Source organism: Mesocricetus auratus, unplaced genomic scaffold (genome assembly GCF_017639785.1).
Source record: "Mesocricetus auratus isolate SY011 unplaced genomic scaffold, BCM_Maur_2.0 Super-Scaffold_100001, whole genome shotgun sequence".
NCBI classification, from domain to species: Eukaryota; Metazoa; Chordata; class Mammalia; order Rodentia; family Cricetidae; genus Mesocricetus; species Mesocricetus auratus.
The window spans coordinates 9,992,225-10,012,196 of NW_024429187.1; the positions used below are offsets into that span (position 1 = coordinate 9,992,225).

At 40.6% G+C, this 19,972-nt stretch overlaps 1 protein-coding gene across 2 annotated transcripts in view; it reads left to right on the forward strand.

The window, feature by feature from the left end:
- Positions 1 to 19,972, forward strand: part of Pde3a (phosphodiesterase 3A) — a 272,622-nt gene that overhangs the window by 198,703 nt on the left and 53,947 nt on the right. For both annotated transcript variants that reach the window (XM_005072911.4, XM_021228875.2), the window contains 2 exons: positions 17,835 to 18,089; positions 18,441 to 18,595. In XM_005072911.4, the coding sequence (XP_005072968.1) occupies positions 17,835 to 18,089; positions 18,441 to 18,595 (410 nt within the window). The remainder of the gene's footprint in view (positions 1 to 17,834; positions 18,090 to 18,440; positions 18,596 to 19,972) is intronic.

Here is a 19,972-nt window from a genome sequence, read left to right on the forward strand (position 1 = left end):
GTGATGGCTTTCCCACTGCAGTGTAGCGGTGCTCCTCCAGCTGCTGTAGCTGAAGGGCACTGAGCTGCTCACCCAGCGCCTTCATCCAGCTCTGTGCAGGACTGGCTCAGACGCCCTCCGCCAAGTCTGGCTGTGGGCCTGCCTCAACCCAGCACAATAAGGAATGTTCTTTTCATAGTCAGAAATTCTCAAGGGTTATATGAGTCTAGCATCTGAACAGTAGTAATGGGTCATGAAGGTTTGTTTTGTTTTGTTTAATTCCACTATACTATGATCTACAGCATCACCTTCTCCCTAATGCTGACCCCACCCAGAGGCAGCATGCTTCCTTCTGAAAGAACAGGATCTCCTTCATCCAGAAGCTCAGTGGCCCCTTCTTTTCTCATGAACTCACGTTCAGTTGTCTTAGCCATCCCTAGTTGAGTCTCTAGCTTGAGGATTTTAATGATCATAATTCGTGTAGAATTACAGCAGTAGGATGGTGAGATGGCTTGGTGGGTTAAGGTATTAACCACACTTTATGCCAAGCATGATAGCCTGAATTAAATCCCAGGCAGCCATGTAATAAATAGAATGGGAGATTCTATTACCACAAGCTGTCCTCTGCCCTCCACACATGGTACACTCCCAATATACAAAATAAATACAAATTAAAAAAATAAGCAACTCAATCATGAACCTAGTAGTTGATGGCTAATGGTGTTAGTCACAAACTCGATGGGCTCTGGAACCATCTATGATACCAGCCTACAGGCACACCTCTTAGGAACTATTTGGCCTTTGAGCATGATGGTGAGGGATTATGTTGATTAGGTTGGCTGATGTGGCATGATCTATCTTAACAATAGGCAAACCATTCCTTTGGTGGGGATCCCAAAACATAAAAAATGGAGAAAAATGAGTGGGAACTGGATTTCATTTCTGCTTCTTGGCTTGGCTGCCATGTAACCATCTACCTTCAGCTCCTGTCCCCATGCTCTCCCCACACTCACACCATGAGCGAGAATAAATGTGTTGTCCCTTAAGTTCCTTTGATCAGATTATCTAATCACAGCAACGGAAGTAGCTGAGACACCATGATGCTTTGAATGAAAAACTTCTCCACAGGCTCATGTTTCTAAACACTTGGTCCCTAGCTGACATCGTTGTTTGGAAAAGATTGAGCAGTGTGGCTTTGATGCAGGAAGTATGTCACTGTGGGTAGTCTTTGAGACTTTAAAGACAGGCAACTGCTAGTAAGGAGTCACTCTGTGGCTCTTGCCTGCCACTGAGGACTTGAGTTCTTAGGTTTCTGCTTGGGCCACCATGCAGTTTATCTCCATGCTTCCCTGCCTAGACAGACTCTTATTCCTCTAGAATCATAAGCCTAAATAAACTTGTTCTTCTGTAGGTTGCCTCGGTCATGGTATTTTATCACAGCAACAGAAAAGTAACTAATACATAAGTAGTATATAAACTCGGAGTCAAGTTGAGAACAAGGACACTTTTGAGTGTGTTTACACATATTGATCCTTCTATCCAAATGTTATTCTGGTTTATAAGATAATGGTTGAATCCATTAGTGAGCCCAGCAGCCACGGGTACTGTTGATAAGCACATAAGACGTCATTGTTGTCTTTCAAGCCAGTATAGAGGAAGGCTGATAATAGAAATGAGTCAGTAACTTGCAGTTATTTCTGAGAAATATCGAAGCTAGTCAGAAGATACTTTGGAGATGTGTTTAACTAGCCCCTCCTCTGTAGTAAATTGTGCAGTCTTTAGTCTGTCATCAAAGCCAGGACAATCCTTCATTTCTCATCTCCTTAAGACAAAAATAAAGAAATTGACTAAAATGATATCCAACAAGAACTCAAAGAATTTTTTTTGTATCCTGTATCCTGATACCCAGAATAGGAGTACTTGTAATCACAATTTTATTAATCTTCTATGACATTAATCTTCTAAGAGCCTTTGGAAGTTACTTTCCTTTCTTTGTGTAGCTATTTTGTTTTAAATAACTTGGACTGACTCACTCCATATTGTTGGCTCCCTATATTCCTTAAATCAACCATTATTGCTGTAACCAGGGCTTGTGAAAGCATTGATGGAACCAATAATTATGACCATGAGGAGAAAAGGAATCTGTGGCATAAATCGTAAGTGACTAACCATTGTACCAAGTGGCATATTTACTTCACTTATTTCCTTTTACATGGTGAGTCATTGTTGATAACAGTAGGGAATGGGAGTGATTTGTAAATTCCTCCCTAAACATCCTCCCAAAGGAGCCTGTCCCTTCTCTTCCTATTCACCATATTTTGTGCCACTGAGGTCTTCCAACTTAAAGTTTTGTAGATTGACACATAAAATTTTATCTTCATTGCCACCTAAGAGATAAATGAAGACAAATTCCTTCCTAAAATTTTTTCCACAAAACACATGAATGTTTGCTTCCAGGGGGAGCAGTGTGAAGATTTGTCTGAAGTTTGAAATACAAGAAGAGAAAAAATGCCTTCCTTCCTTCCTTCCTTCCTTCCTTCCTTCCTTCCTTCCTTCCTTCCTTCCTTCCTATATTCCTGCCTTCCTTCCCTCTTAGGAGTTTTGAGATAGTCTCACACAGGATGGTTTGAAACTCACTATGTAGCCACAGTCTTGTGGTCCTCCTGGCGATCCTCCTGCCTCAGCCTGGGAATACAGAATCATCATGCCAGCAAATGCATCCTTTTTCCCAATAGAGGGGATTAATAGCGCCTTTCCTAGAGCTTTGTGCTTGGAAGAGTATTTTGACGCTTACAGAGAGAATGTGAAGGAAGGGAGGATACTGTAAAATCGTGGAGTTTGCTGATGACGCTCACAGGTTGATAATGAGAGCCAAAACTCAAGAAGATTGATTAGAAGAGTGTACCAAAAGCATGGAATGAATTGGCAAAGATAATTTCCTATCAGCCATGACCAGTAACTGTATATAGAAACATTATTTCCAGTGTGGGCAGATGGTACAGCCCTGCAATCACCACACAACACACTAGGAACATCATCACTAACTATAAACACATTGCTTATCTTGTCCCATGCAGGTTGTAAGATTTGAAAGTAATAAGTCATTCCCTTTATAATGACATGTTCAGAACTTGGAGTTGCATTTTGGCAAGTTGAATAAAAAGATAAAAAATATCCAACCTTCTTTCATTCCTTTCAAATTTCTCTCCTTTTTTTTGCCTGTCTTTTTGAAATCATTTTTATATAAGAAGAGGAGAAAGAGAAAAAGGAAGGAAGGAAAGAGAGAGGGAGAAGGAGAGAGGGAGGAAGGAAAGAAAGAGGGAGGGAGGGAGGGAGGAAGGAAGGAAGGGAGGGAGGGAGGAAGGAAGGAAGGGAAAAGGAAGAGAAATAAAGAGAGAGGGAAAGAAAGGAAAGAAATTCTACTGTGCTCATTGTGTGATGGCATGAGCTCCCACAACAGCATTTATAACAAAATTTTGTTGGAAGAACAATTCTTGGTTCAAAACATTTCTTTTTCATGTGTTTTGAAATTTGATCTCTCTATAAATTTGGAAATCTTTCTTCTTAATGGAAGGTGTATTTTATTGTCTAAATGGAATTGGTTGCTTTTTGATGAGTTATTGAAAGACTTTTCAAGTCCGTTCATTGTATTAGACTCATTGAGAATGCTGGCCACTCTTGACTATTTTTATCTCAAGAAAGCATTTTATTGAGACAGTTGGTCAGAACTTACATGCATTTTTATGTTCACAAGTGACTTATTCACATATTTCTTTGTGAGGCCTGGGACTCCTGAAGATAATTCTAGAAGACAGAACTGAGAAATTATAGACAGAGAAAAGTAAAAGTTATATTGAATTTCCCATGTCCCCATATCTAATAGGTTCCTGGGTACCACTGATTTGCCTTGATGTCAACATTACAATATATCTCCTTTTCGTCAGGGTTGCCAATGTCATGGTTGCCCATGCTTGGTGTTTATCTTTGTTACTTTTCTGTTTGTATATTAAAAACAAGAAAACATGACCTACACAACTCATAGAAGGAAAGGGTTATTTGGGCTTATGCTCCCAGAAGAATGGGAGTCCATCATATCAGGACAGCAAGTCCAGCAAGAAGCAGACATAGGTGCAGCAGGACTCTGAATGCTCATATATTCAAACTCAAGTGTAAGAAGAGAGCAAATTAAAAATAGAGTGAGATTATTTAGTCTTGAAGTCTGTCCCCAATGGTACATATCCTCCAACAAAACTGCATTGCCTCAGCCTTCCCCAAAGAGCACCAACTGGGACCAAGTATTTAGATACCCCAGTCCTTGAAAGGCTTTTCTCATTCAAACCACCATAATGTTCTTAAAGCCTTGGGCATGACCATCTTCCTCAAATACTGGGTTGTATTTGGCTATGTCATTTTCCTTATAAGACATCATTCATCACTTAGTTACCAACTTGTAGAATTAGAAAACTTTGGGGTTTAGTTCATGGGCTTTTGAAGTCTGGCCTCTGAATTTGCTTTGAAGTTGATTACTGATAATAGAAAGCAGAACTTTTCCAGGCCTAGAAGATAGATCTGTGAAATCAAGCTTGTATTTTTCTTGTGCAATCCAGGTCCTGATACCATGTTCCTTCCAGTTTTTCTGCTCTGATGCTCACCAGTTCTGCCATCAACCTGCCTTCCCAAACTCACCAGACTTCCAGGACAGTTGGCTGGTCATCTTTCTTCATCCCTGCCAAGACTTTAGTCATGCTCTTCTTGCTTTTGCTTTTCATTTTTTAAAAAATTAGTTTATTTTAATCAGGTGTACATATATTTGCCTGCATGAGGGTACAAGCACATAGTGAAGATGTTGGCTAAGCAGGAAACCTACCACCATAGAAGCATGTACTCTGAACTACTGAGCCATCTCCCCATTCTCTTTAAAATTTTTGTTTTCATTAGCATAAAATCATTTTATACAGTGCTATGTTACAGAGGGCATTGTCATACAAGTATATAATATATTTGAACATATCTCCTTGTGTCTCCCAAACCCTCCTGTTTCTCATCCCTTCCCTAGTCATTCCTCACTACTGTTCTTCTGTATTTTCTCTTGTACTGTCAGGTCCTATCATGTCATATACATGACTTTGTATATGTATGTAAAACCTGGGAAACAAAAGTGATAGGAAAAATATGATATTTGTCTGAGACTGACTTAATTCACTGAAAATGATTGTCTCCAAATGCATCAAATTTTCCTGCAAAAGACATAATTTTGTCCCTCCTTTCGCTGAACGAAAATTCCACTGTATACCTGCATCACTTTGTCTTCATTCACTCCCCTGTCACTGGACACCTAGGTTGCTTCTGTAACTTGGCTTTTATGAGCAGCGCTGCAGTGAACACTGGTGCTCAAGTCTCTCTACGACATGTTGTCGGTGATGCCTAGGGGAGCTGTTGCTGGGTAATATGGAAACGCTGTGTTTCCTTATGCTTGTTGCCATTTCATGTAAAGTGTCATGCCTGGTAACTTCAAGTGGGCCTTCAGTGATGCCTGAGAATGTAGCCAGCCCTTTTCTTCCAATTGCCCCCGAGTCTAGTAATGTCGGCATTCTCCATCCCGCATTCTAAGCTGAGGGGCCACTGCCTGATTTACAGAGTACCTAAAGACCTGACTCTGAGGACACTTGCATCTCCATCCTCATCTCGTGTCCAGACCGTATCATCTTCGGTTTCTTCCTTGTCTTTCATTGCCCCACTTACTGAAGAGTGGTTGGTAGGCTCTATACTTTGCTGAAACCATCCCTCTGCAGCCACCTCTCAGACACTACACTAACAGAAAGTGTTTCAGAAACCACTGGTATCTCAGTCGTTTGTCAGTGATGACCCTTCATTCTCAACAAATGTGTTTTTTTCCCCCTTGCCTCTTTTGATAGCAAATTCTTAGTGTGAACGGTTGGCCCCTCACAATCTCCCGCACCTGTTCTACTTCGCTCATAGATGCCAGTATCCATTACAGCCCTGCCCTCCGTCTGCTTCCCTTTTCTCTTCACCAACTTCCGCAGCAGCCTAGGAGCCATCCCTGGACACAACTGTGTCATCAAGATCCATGTGTCTGTATGCAAGCCTGAGCACCATAATACAAAGCTTAATTGACTCCATTGACGCCACATATTTCTTCAGAGATATGTGCCTCAGGTACCTCACAAGAGCACATTACTTTGAGCTCCGCATTGGTGAAGCATTCTTGTCTCCCTGGCCTCAAACAACTTCTGTCTTCATCCATGATACCCATGCCACTGTTTATCAGGGTTCCTCACTACAGTTGGCAAGTTAACCAAAGGTCTTGAGCACAGCATCCATTCCTGCTGTGGTCTATGTTCTCCAACTTTCCTACACTCATGCTTTCCACCTTAGTTGTTTGAAGTTCACTGCACCCAAAGAGCTATTTTTTCCTCTGCCTACACGCCTGCTGAGGTTTTCTCTTTAAAAAAAGGAGAAAAGATACATAAATATACACACAAATCCTCTGCTTGCTATTTCATTATTATCAGATTATAAGAAAACATTGTAGGTTGTTTCCCTTTTCAATCCGACTTCCTCATATTGACTTTTGTTACTTTCCAGAAATCATGTGCTCTAGAGCAAGCTGTTAAGAATAGGTTTCATTCCTGGCTCTAGTTTCTCAAGAGTTTTTTTTTCTTTGTTTTAAAAATCAATTTAGAATATGAAACTGCACTAGACGATTGATTGCTCTATCAGGAAGCTATCTTAACACAGTGATTTGTTTTCAGGGATATATTGTACACAATAACTTATCCTTTTTCACTTTTTTGAGAGCACAGGGTTGGAAATAATGAATGCACCACTTTGTAGTTTTAGAGTATGTGGTATTTCTAGTACTACACTAAGCATTGCCCTTACTGTGCAGTCTAAACCCTTAAGGAGGTAATAGATTTCGTATACTTGCATAAATTATCAACCAAAGCAATCAGATAAATGTGTCAGATAAGTGTAAAGTTGAGAGATGATTAGGGATGAGTGGCTTTTCAGAAGAAAGAGAATCTACTACAGGTGAGAGATAAGCAGAGATAGATGCATGGCTTCTAAGAAGAGTCTGCACATGCAGCAACGGATGATGGGAGATGCGTTGGTTCTATGAAGAGAGTCTGCACACAGAGACAGATGTTGGAGGATGCATGGATCCTAAGAAGAGAGTCTGTCTATACACGCAGGGACAGATGATGGGAGGCACATGGCTTTTATGAAGAATCTATGCCCATAGAGGCAGATAATGGAAGATTCATGGCTTCTATGAAGAGAGTATATATATATATATATATATATATATATATATATATATATATATATATGGCTCCTAAGAAGAGAGTCTATACATGCAGGGACAGATGATGGGAGGCATGTGGCTCAAAGAGTTTGACATTTTTTTTAGGGCTTTTGTACGTCTAGTACATGAAACAAGGGAACATCCCAGCAGGCACCAAGGATAGCATGGAAGGCGCCAGGGAAGACACTCTTGAAAGAGAAGCAGAAAAGACCTGTGGGATAGGCAGGAGCCACTGCAGCAAGTGAGTCAGGAAGTGTTCAGTGATGGTCAATGTGGAAGAAGTCAAGGCTGCTGAAGGTTCAGAAAACTGTGCTTGGATGTACCTGTGTGTTGCGTTTGTCTGTGTGTGTGCGCGCATGTGCGTTGCTTTATGAATGCTTTAACCACAATGGTGAATTGCATGTGGAAAAATTAAATCAAATTATGTATTGTAATGGATCATGTTTCTAAGGTACCCTATAATATGAGGAGCGCTGGCACGCTAGCTGGAAGCTGGGGCTACAGTTTAGTAACTCATTGTTGAGAATGCTTGCGAGCATGCTTAGGACCCAGAGTAGGCTCCTCAGCTCCCCTGTAAAGGATCGTGTTCAAAAGTGACAACTGAAATGTTTGTAATTGGGAAAAATATTTAATGTGCTTTTAACTTCACTAGAACAGTGATATGAAAGATCTGATTTTACTTTTTATTGATTTCCACCAGTAACCTCATGATTTATGTGTTTTTTTGTTGTGTGGAAAGAAATGAAAGTCTGTATGTTAATGAGAGGTGATTACCAGGCAGATAGTCAGTTCCAAGGCAGAACACTGCCCTCTATTGTTCACCAGCCTCACTTTGTTTTCAGTCTAAACAGCAGCTTCAAGTTTAGTAACCATTGATAAAATTTAACAGACCAAAGGAGAGTTCGATCTCAGAGATTATCATTCTTATTTAAATTTAAATTCCTATTTAAAAATCTCTTCTCATATTAGAGGGTGCACAGACGGTCTCCATTTTCTGTTTCGCCCACTGACAAAGGCAATTTTTTTTTTAACTAATGCAGCAGTTTGTATTTTCTAAGCCTTTACTGGTATGAGCTCACCGTCAGATTCCCACATATTTATGCTACCCACCTCATCTTATCTAACTGGGAAGAGAGAGAACAAATCTGAAGGTTAAGCCTAGGGTTATCTTTTCAATAACATAAGGGCATATAGAATAAATAACCAATAGCATGTTTGGTTTTCTGAATAATAAAATAGCTTTCTCTCTTGTAATTATTAATTTTGTGTTGTTAGGTAAAGTTACTAGGGTCTGTAGAGTACTATAATAAGAAATATAAACATAGAATGTTTGGACAAGTTATCAATTGTGTGCAGGTAGACTTTTCTGGAAGAACAAAAGGATATTGAGGCACGTACTACTTCTCATTTGATGGCATGGAATGCTCTCAGAACATCAAAAGAGAAGGAAGTTGGGAATTACAGTAATTGCTGGCATTTGTGGTTTCTGATGTCTCATAGGGGTCCTTCCAACAGAAATGTTGTTGGAAAATCATCTGATTAAGGGCTCTATAGGTCCCCTCCTACTGTACTGTATGTGTGTTGTCTTTAGAAGCTACTTCAAATGTAAATGCATGTTCCCTGCCAGAAAATTAAAATAAGCAAACATCTGTTTCCTTGGGGTGGCCTTTTGGCAAGGTTCAGCCTACAGTGACTTGCTGCAAAATTTTCACATGATTTCATTTTTTAAAAATTTCCCAGACAACTTCAAGTCTAAAATTATAAACTGGCCCTATGAAAGTATAAACACATATGCAGTTTTTCTGTCTCTGAGGTCAGAACCCAGACTATGCCAAAGATTATTTCTATGGTGTCCAGCTCATATCCTAGAATAATTTAGCATATTAAAGACCAAAATAGCATTTTCCGGTTAACACGGGCAGCCTCTCTGGGAAAGGTTTGGAGGTGATGGGGTGACACACCATTCTATAGCGATTTAGAAGGCTATAGTCTCCCTGTATAGACCCAGCATCCATTCCTACCATACAGAAAGTCCCAGACTCTCCTCTTTATCTGTCATCGCTCAAGCTGTTTATCCATCTCTTTACCAAGCTCCCTCCTTGCCATGAGAATGCTCCTCCATGCTGTGCTTGCCTCCCAGGGTGCCTCCCAAGATGACTAAACAGAAAGAAAAGAAAAATGCTTCCAACAATGGGCCTCAGATGCCTGCTCTTAGAATTCTTTTCAGGGAGTGTTATAAATCACACCAGTGCAATCGACCATGTTAACTGAAACCAGGGCTGTTGTACAATTACTTTTTAACAGCCAAAAAATTAATCTCAGACCTGTTATGGGGCATTTGGGGATATAGGCTTTGTAACTACTTTTGCCTAAAGTAAGAAGTGAAAATATCAGAAGTTCTCATTTTATTGCTTTGGTTTTGTTGGTAGAGAAACCTTATCTTTAGGCTGTCTTCATTTATAAGAGGATTCTGACTGGGCGGGAGAGATGGCTCAGCAGTTAAGATCTCTGACTGCTCTTGTAGAGGACTTGAGCTCAGTACCTGGCACATACATTGGGTGACTCACAACTGCCTGTAAATTCAGTTCCAGGAAATCTCAACATCATCTTCCGTATTCTACAGGCATGTGTACATGTGTGGCACATGCACAGGTATACACTCATGCACATGAGTAATTGTTGAGAGACAGACAGACAGACAGACAGAGAGAGAGAGAGAGAGAGAGAGAGAGAGAGAGAGAGAGAGAGAGAGAAATGCCCAGTACAATTGACAAAGAAGTACATGTTTATGATTCTTTTCTTTACACATGCAATCATTTTCCGTTTATTCTCACACTCCCGCTACATGTGTAATATGTAATATTTATTAAACACATATTCCAGGCTAAACACTTACTAGCACCCTTTCTTTTCTGATTTTCTTTTCATATATTCATTGTACATGACCCTGGGTAACGTAAAGACATTTTTCTACAAGGTTTGTGTTTTACATCGTGTTTTTTTCCCCATATTCTTCAGCCTTCTCTTTCTCTCCTCTCCCGTTAGTCACATCCGTTCTTTTTCATGTCTTCTTTCACGTAGTATACATCCACGACTTCTCACTCCTATATTTGTCTTCCTGAGACTTTACTGACACTCCTACACGTGGTTTTATTTCATTGTCAATAAGCAGGTGTTGTCAGTACACCTGTTTTAGAGCTAAGACAGCCAAAGTTATAGGGAGAAATAGATTTGCCTGTATAGACAGTAGCAGATCGAAAAACATGAACTCAGGCAGTGTGACTTTACATTCTGTGTCCCCCAGGACCCCACAGAATAGATATTTTGTACTAGTGAAATAACAAATTATCTTGTCTTCTGGAACAACTCTTGACACCCTTACTTTCTAACTCTTCCCACACAGAGCACACAAGTAGTGAAACATGCGCTGGAACCTGTATATTCCCCATTGTTGCTGCTGAATTGCTATTATTATTATTATTATTATTACTGTTGTTATACTATCTACTTTTTAAACTTCTGAAATTAAAATATAATGATATAATTCCTCCCTTCCCTTCGTCCAAGACCTCTCATGCACCCCCTTTCCCTTCCTTGAATTCTTTAATTATTGTTGCATACTTATGCTTGTGTATATATACTCCTTAAATACATAAACACAGCCTTCTCAGTCCATATAATGACACTTGTGTGTAAGTAATTTCTGAGCCACTTGGGGTAGGTGAGGCATCTCTTTTCTGGGGAGATTATTTCTCTGTCTCACAGCATTCCTTTGTTGCCTGTCTAGGGTAGGTCCCTGTGAGTTTTCTCCTCCTATAGAAGCATGTCTATTGGTGTGTTTTCTAAGCAGGCATGTTCTTGGGATATCATGGGTGAACCCTGCCTCTCATTTTTTTAAGAGATGCTGTCTCACTGTTGATTTTCTAGTTCTCTGTCTCTTATACTCTATCTATCCTTTCTTTTGTGATTCTCTCTGAGTCTCTGGTGCAGGAGTTAAAATATAGATGTATCAATTGGTGATGTACACCTCATAATCATTTTGTGTCTGCATTTTGAGCAGTCATGGTTTTCTGTACTGACCTCCATTTATTGCAAAGAGGCGTTTCTTTGATGAGGGGTAAGAATTACATGTATCTGAGTATAAGGATAAGTATTTAGATTAAAGTTAGGAGTCATGTTGATTTAGGAAAGTGGCAGCTGTGGGTTCTTCTCTACATTCCATGAATCTGCCAATTCTAGAGAGCTGGCCATGTCTCCAGTGTCAAGTATGATTGATCTCTCTATCTATCTCTCAGTGAATGGACCCTGGATCCGATTAAAATGCTACTGGTTACCACCGAGGCATGCATGCCACTATCGTATAGCCATGGGGCCTTTGTGCCCTCCTGGTGATTGTTATAGTTCACAGAAGTCATAGCTATATGGGTCCTTACTTGCTCCCCTCCCCTGGGTGCGTATTTTTGAATGAGCTCAGCATTTCATCCTCCTGCTCCAGAAATCACAAGGAATAGCTTGTCATAGCTATTTTATCATGTCTCATTTCAACAGAAAGGAAATGTTGGGTTAAAAACACACTGGTGTTCCGCTAACTGTGATAATTAGGACCAGAGATTGGGGAATTTTGAAAGCCTTTCAAGCAGAAAAATCGTAAAATATTTCATAAATTTTCCATACCTTTATTAACGTATTTTCATTTAGTATGTCTGCAGGCAAGTTGTCCCACATATTTTGATGAGGGACCAAAAATGCCTCTTTTCTGAGGTTGTATCCCCTGTGTGGATTGTAGCTCCAAGCTGCCTTTCCTAAGTCCTGAAAGCCATACTGTGGATGACTGCCAATTTCAGTTTCTTTATAGTGGAAATGAATTAGGAACTTGGGAGCATTTTTACTGGAAAGTCCTTCGAGAATGTCACACTTTTCTATTTGAAGTTTTGAAGTCATGACTGATGGGGCCTAATTCAATGAAAATCTACCTTCGTGAAGTCTTTTTACAAAAGCTGTGCAACTCGACAAAACTAGTCTGTTAGTTTCAACGGAAATGGATTTCATTGCCTCACTGGCCATTGGTTTAGTGATAGCTTATTCTCATATGTATTGTGATAAATAGTCCTGGGAACCAGCAAAACTGATGAAGGTGCACATTGACTATTGGGAGAAAAGGGTTTGTGAAAGTTCCAGGCAGGATTCTGTTCCCTGTAAGACTCCATGTGCATTAGGCAAAAGCAAAGAGTAATAAGTGACATAATGATTTCCAACATAGAAGGGTCATGGCAGTATTAGCAGACAGTAAAACAAGTATTTTACTATTTGTAAAATAATTTTCACATTAAAATGTTAGCTGCTAGAGAGATGGTTCGGTGGAAAAAAATGCTTGATGTTGAAGCATAAAGGCTGCAGCTTGGATACACAACACTCAGGAAAATGCCAGGAGGCCATGGAAAGCCACCCTAGGAGACTGCTTAAGAGACTGAGTTAGGGGAACCCTTACTAAGTAGGTTAGCTAAGTCAGCAAGTGCTGGGTTCCACTGTGAGAATCTGCTTCCATATCTAGGCTGTGGAGTGTTATGTGTCTAATCTTGGAATTAAGCTCGATGTTGATCTCAATTCTATTTTTCATCTTTTTAACTTGTCCCTTGGCGTATTACTCTTTTTTTTTTTTTTTTAGTCACCATGATGAGATACTAGAAGTAAGCAACTTCAGGAAGGAAAGATTTATTTTGGCCCAACATTGGAGAGCGTCTGGTCCTTTGTGGTGAAGCTGTGACAGAGGGGAAGGCATTCCTGTGGGCCTTTGAGGTAGCTAGCACATTGAGTTGGCTGTTAGGAAATGCGGACAGAGACACAGGAGAATGATCTGGGCAGACGTAGGGGTGGGCTATCACTCCCAAGTTCTACCTCTCCCCAGAGAGCTGCTTTCTTCAGCGTAGCCATACCTCCTAAAGTTGACACCGCCTCTCCAGACAATGCCACCCACCAAATGGGTCCCAAGTATTCAAATACATGAGCTTGTGGGGAACATTTCACCGTGTCACCTTGAGCCCTTGGCTTAAGATAAAAACAGTACTTTGAAATTGTCCAACTCTTTTGTCGCAATGCCACTCATATCTGAAAACCGAAAGCCAGCGTACTGGATGCTGACAGGAGACTGTAAAGGTGACTGGCTGGAGAAAAGAAGGGAGGAAAGCAAATGTTTTAAAGGAGATGCTTTCAAAACGGCAGTGATCATAGCTAGATGTGGTCCTGCACACCTTTAATTCCAAACAGGCCAGCCTGGTCTGCAGAGGGAGATAAAGTGACATACATTAAGAAAAGAGAAAACGAGAGGGAGGAGTTGGAGAAGCAGAGAGGGGAGAAGATGGGGAGAAGAGAGAATAGGAGAGGCAGTGAAGGAGTGGATTACCAAGAGATCCTATTATTTTTACTTGGCTGTGTAAAACTGCACTTTCCCCCCATTGTTTATTGGAGTTAAACACCAGATTTCTATTTAAAGGTGAGGCTCCAGGTCTGGTTGTCAATTTAACAGTGTTTCTGGAATTGCATTCTCTGAATGTTAAATATGAAATGCTCCAATTATAAGGGGAGAATGAGGTAGAATGTTTTATGTTGTACTTGGGACTTTTTGTTTGTTTGTTTGTTTGAAGCTTCTTAGTTTAAGGCTCCTTCTTTCAGTGGCCCTTGCATAAACCTGATTTTCATGCTTATTGCCATTATCAAACATTTTTACTAGCTAAATGAAACATATTATTATGATTGAGATACTTAGAAATTTAATTATTTTTTATTTGAAAAGACACGAAAATATCCTTTGAGTGAATCATCCGATTTTTTCCACTTTGTATGTAATTTAAAAACACCATATCAATGACGGAAGCCCCATTGCCTGAAATTAATTAATAGTCATTCTATGAGCATGCAAGTGGCTTTATTGTTTGTCTACTGTTTGTTGGCTCAGCAGCCAGGGTGCCTCTCAGAGACTCATGTGTGGTTACTCTTGGCAGGTTCAGGGCAATCAAATTTGATTGTGAGTCTAGCATTTCACGCTTCAGTGGCATCCTTAGTTCTGTGAGCCAAAAAGGGTAGTGATAAGTTCTTCAGCTTTTAACTCTTTCATGAAAATGTCCTTAAAGTCGAAACTCATTCAAGCTGGGCATGACTTAATGCCAGTAGGCAAGGTGGACATTTTTCAAAAAGGGTAGTGATAAGTTCTTCAGCACAGTGCAGCTTTTAACTCTTTCATGAAAACGTCCTTAAAGTCGAAACTCATTCAAGCTGGGCATGACTTAATGCCAGTAGGCAAGGTGGATGTTTTTCTTCTTGTGTTTTCTTCTTCCAAGTGAGCATAATGTGTTTATGTTGGCTCCTCGGTGAATCCCAGTGTGGATGCACCACTTTTTGCCTGCTTTTCTTTAAAGGCCTTTGCCGTAGGACTGTACACTGTATGGAAAAGGCCTCGAAGAAACCTACTGCTAATGACAACAGTTCTTAACTACAGTATTTTAAATCACTTCATACATGCATAAACAATATATTCTGATCATATCCACTCCCCATTTCCCCAACTCCTCCCAGGTCCACCATTCCCCCCACACCTACCTGTCCTCACTTCATGTATTTTTCTTGTTTCTCATGGCCCACTGAGTCAACTTATCAAGCTATACCACATCAACACAGCATCCGTTTTAAAGTTTATGTGGCACTAACCCTGAACTAGAAGTGTCATTTCCTCTTTTTCTTCTTAAATATGCTTCATAAAATTTAACATTTTTCTTTAAATGTATATGAAATACTTAGCTTGATTTTTTTTAAGTTGTAATTGAAATAAACAAATGAACAAGGACTGGAAAGAAAACCAATTGTGTAAAGGTACTTACTGTGAATCCTGAGAACCTGGGTTCAATCCCTGCCACTCACATGACAGAAGAGAACTCATTCCAGAACACTGTCCTCTGGCACCCCCCCATTTGTGCCATGGTATCTATGTGTATACACATGTGCACACACATGTACACATACACACACCACACTCACACACTCACCCACATCAACATATCACATATGCACACACATATATATATATATCACACACCACTCACCACATACCACATACACCACATACATACATACATGAACATGTACACACACATAAATGTGATAAAATATTTAAGACAAAAAGAAAATTAGACAAAGTTATTCTCATCAATAATTGATTTAAAAAACTAACAGTCTCTGCTCTTTTTTTTTTGAGATTTATTTCATTGTCAAAAAGTCTTAAAATTTGTCCTCTAAGGTCCAACTAAAAATTTCAAATTTTCATGGAAGTGGTACAATGTCTTAGGGTATGTGTGTCACTTTGCTTTTCTGTCTCTGTGGTAAAACACCATCTCCAGAGGAAAGTTAAAGAAGAAAGCGTTTGTTTTAGCTGTCTCCGGAGCCATATCAGTCCATTATGCCGTGTTAGGCACAGTGACACCCTTGCCTGCAAGCACGACGCGGAGAGAGAAGGGAAGAGGGTGCAAGGCGGTGAACTCTCAAAGCCTGTCCCCGGTGATGTACTCTCTGCCGTAAGGCTGCATCTCTCCAGCAGAGGCATCAGCAGGAGACCAACTGTTTAAAAGTCTGAACTTGTAGGGAACATTTCTCATTCAACTATCATACGGCTAATTAGTGTATTAGAAAAGTATAGGTTGGGAGAATAAGTGCTGTTGCAGAGGAATGCCCTAGATGATTTTTTTCTACAAGTATGTAAGATGAATTTTTAAAAAATACATATTGCAGCCGGGCATTGGTGGTGCACGCCTTTAATTCCAGCACTCAGGAGGCAGAGGCAGGTGGATCTCTGTGAGTTTGAGACCAGCCTGGTCTACTGAGCGAGTTCCAGGACAAGCTCCAAAACAATACAGAGAAACCCTGCCTTGAAAAACCAAAACCAAAAAAAAAAAAACATATTGCTAAAAGAGGTTCTATTGCAATTTAGTGGTATTTTTGTGAATGTTGTCATAAATAATGTATATCTGTAAGACATAGACATAATTATCCTAAAGCTATTAATAGTGCATTTAAATTTTCACGTTGATTTGTAAATAATTGGTGCTTGCCATGTTTTTATAATTCTGGGAAAGTTTGGTAATATTAGGTGATTTTTTTCAGTTGTTTTACATTTTAATTATTAGAGAAGAAAGTAGTTCATTTTGGTTTGGTTTATTTCTTTGTTTTTTGAGACTAGGACCACTGCATATATTATAGGCTGGCCTTAAACTGGCTATCTGCCTCTGTCTCCTAAGTCCTGGGATTAATGGTGTGTACCACTACTGCCTGGTCTCCACAGCTTGAGGCTGACTTTTCTTTCTGAATCTTCAGGCAAACTTTAATAAATCATAAATAATGTCACCACAGGCAAGTGCTGAACTACTAAGATGCAACCCTAGAGCTGTTTTTGTCTTGCTATATATGCTCCCATTCCTCCTCAAGCTCTAGCTTTGAAAAATGTGCCTCAGAGGGAGAATGGAGCTGTCCCACGCTGTTTCACAGTGGGATGACTGTAGGTGAAGGTGATGAGTTTTAACAAGCTGGGAGAAAGACCTTTCTATATTTCCAGTACAGAGAAATAATGAATGCTTTAGATGATGGATGTGCTGACCCTGATTTGGACATTGTATAATATGTAACATATTAATATATCACACAGATAACTATTTGAATTTTTTTAATTTATTTTAATTTTTATGTATGATGCATGTGAATGTTTTGTCTGCATATATGTATGTATGTATATGTATACATATATATGTGTGTTTGTGTGTGTGTGTATGTATCAGTGGTTCTAAACGTGTGGGTCATGACCCCATCAGATATCCTGCGTATCAGATATTTGCATTGTGATTCAGACTTACAGTTTAGGAAGCAGCAACAAAAATAATTTTATGGTTGGGGTCAGCACCACATGGGAAACTGTATTAAGGGTCGCTACATTAGGAAGGTTGAGGACCACTGATACACATCATCTGCATGAAGTATCAGGAGACGTCAGTGGATGGCACCTGACAAATGGAGTAGTTACAGATGTTTAGGAGCTGTCATGAGGGTCCTCCATAAGAGCAGTAAATGCTGGCAAACACTGAGCCACCTGGCAAACCTGTATCAATAACATTTATGGATCAGTATGCGTTTTCTAAAAGTGTAACTTTTTTTGAAAAGCATGGACCCACAAAAACAGCCATGGCAAATTTTAATGTGTGAAAACAGCAATGTGACTGAAACTTTGTTGTTCTGAAATGTTTAGTTCAATTTACCTGCTTTTTAACTTCTAGTGGACTGCAGAGGTTAAGACATGGTCTCACTACCTAGCCTGGGCTGGCCCTAGAGCTCATATCCTCCTTCCTCGGCCGCCTGTGTATCAAGTTTATTAGTGTGCACTACAGTGCCTGACAGCTGCTTGTTCTTCAGCCAGAAAGTCCAGGTCAAAGCCCAGAGCAGCTCCCTTCACCTCCACACGCCCCACCATCCCTGACCTCCTGCTTTCATGTCCCAGTCAGGAACCAGCATCACTGTGGACATTGCCGTGATGGGCGAGGCCCATGGGCTCATTACCGACCTCCTGGCAGACCCGTCTCTGCCTCCGAACGTGTGCACATCCTTGAGGGCCGTGAGCAACCTGCTTAGCACCCAGCTCACCTTCCAGGCCATCCACAAGCCCAGAGTGAACCCCTCTGTAACCTTCAGTGAGAACTACGCCTGCTCTGATTCGGAGGAGGGCTTGGAGAAAGATAAACTGGCCATTCCCAAGGTAGGTGTGGCGGGAAGGGTTTGGTCTGAGTTAATCTTTCCGCAGTCTGCAAGGGTTCCTTCCTGCCACTTCTGAGATGTCTGAGACAGAACCTTCCTGGGTAGACCTGGGAGCCTCGTACTCCGTGTGCAGCCCAGTTTGCTTCTTGGAGCCACTTCCCGAGACTCCCCAGGGAGCACCTGGCGCGGCCTACTGCTGCCCTTTTCATTTCGGACTCCAGGGTTTCTCTTCACTGTTCCAGGATAGGAATAGATGAAATCCAGCTTCCATTTCCCTTGATCCCTTGCATTGTTTTCCATTAGAGTCAACTATCTAAAATATGGTTCCTGATAAAGCGAATTTTCCTTCCAGCGCCTGAGAAGAAGTTTGCCCCCAGGCTTGCTGAGAAGAGTCTCCTCGACTTGGACAACTACCACCTCTGCCACAGGTCTACCCACCCTGGAGCCGGCACCAGTGCGGAGAGACCGCAGTGCCAGCATAAAGCCGCACGAAGCACCTTCACCCAGGTTAGAGTCCACTCCACTGTCTCCATGTCTCCTCAGAGAAGTTACTTGCCAAAAAGGATTCATGGGGTCCAAGAGGATGTGCCCAACCAGAGTTACTGAGAAATGGGCTGAGAACTTACCAAAATCTCATGCTTAAATTCTGAGCGCGTTAGGGCCAGACTGGAATGACCTTAAGTCACTAAGAGCAGGTAGGGATGACCCCTGCTCCTATGGCACTGAGTGGAAAAGTCTAAGGCCAGAGTGAGGGTACCCTATACTTTACCTGCTTTGAGATCAATACTGAGAGCTAACTTGAAGGCATCTAGCCTAGCATTTACATACAATTCTTACCATGGCCTGTCAGACCTGTTGCGCCTTAATTCCCTGCAGAATTAGTAGGAATTATAGATCAAACAGTAGATATCTCATCAACGTTTGGATACGTTCAAATCTTTTAAAATTTCTCTGTGTATGCGCATTTTTGCGTATGTTTTTTTTGTTTGTATATGTGTATTTGTGTCTTTACCAGCAACTAGGCCACCTTCACCCTTAGCATTCTGTGTATAAATTACTTGAGCCCTGTGCTTTGAAAGCCAGTAAGCTCTCTACCAAAGGGCCCCCAAAGAGTTGTCCTGGCCAGCTGGGAACACTGTACAAATTTCACCATGTAATGGCTTTGGTAAACAGACTGGCTGCTTGAATTCTCTCTGGTATTTCCTTTGGGATACTTCTTTTCCTTGGCCCTGTCTGTCTTCGTCCTTCTTGAATAACTGTCTAGCATCTCTCTACTTATTGTCCTGGAGTGGCCCTGAATCTCCGTTCTTACCTATTTATTAGTTTTAAGCAGGGGTTGCCCAGCACTGGTCACTGAAAAGCTGACAGATAGGCAGACATGACCCTGAACTACAGTGCATTTAAATAACATACATTGATTCATGCTGTTTTATTAATAGTATCATACAATAAATTAATATATAGCAACTTAGAGTGGGGTAGATACAGGTAGGACTTTATTAATCTTGACTTCATTGTATTCCATTATATAAACGCTTCAAAATAAATACATTTTAATTGTTTTTTAGACACACTTCTTTCGAAGTGTTTTTTTTAATTTCGTGAATGCATGTATATATGTACCACATGTGTACAGCACATGTATATATGTACCACATGTGTACAGCACATGTATATATGTACCACATGTGTACAGCACATGTATATATGTACCACATGTGTATAGCACCTTTGAAAGTCAGAAGAGGGTATAGATCCTCTGCAACGGGAATTACATATGGTTGTGATCTGCCATGTTGTTACTTGGCATCAAACCAGGCCCCTCTAAGAACAGTGAGTGCTCTTAACTACTGAACCATCCCTGAAGCCCCCTTTTAAATGCTT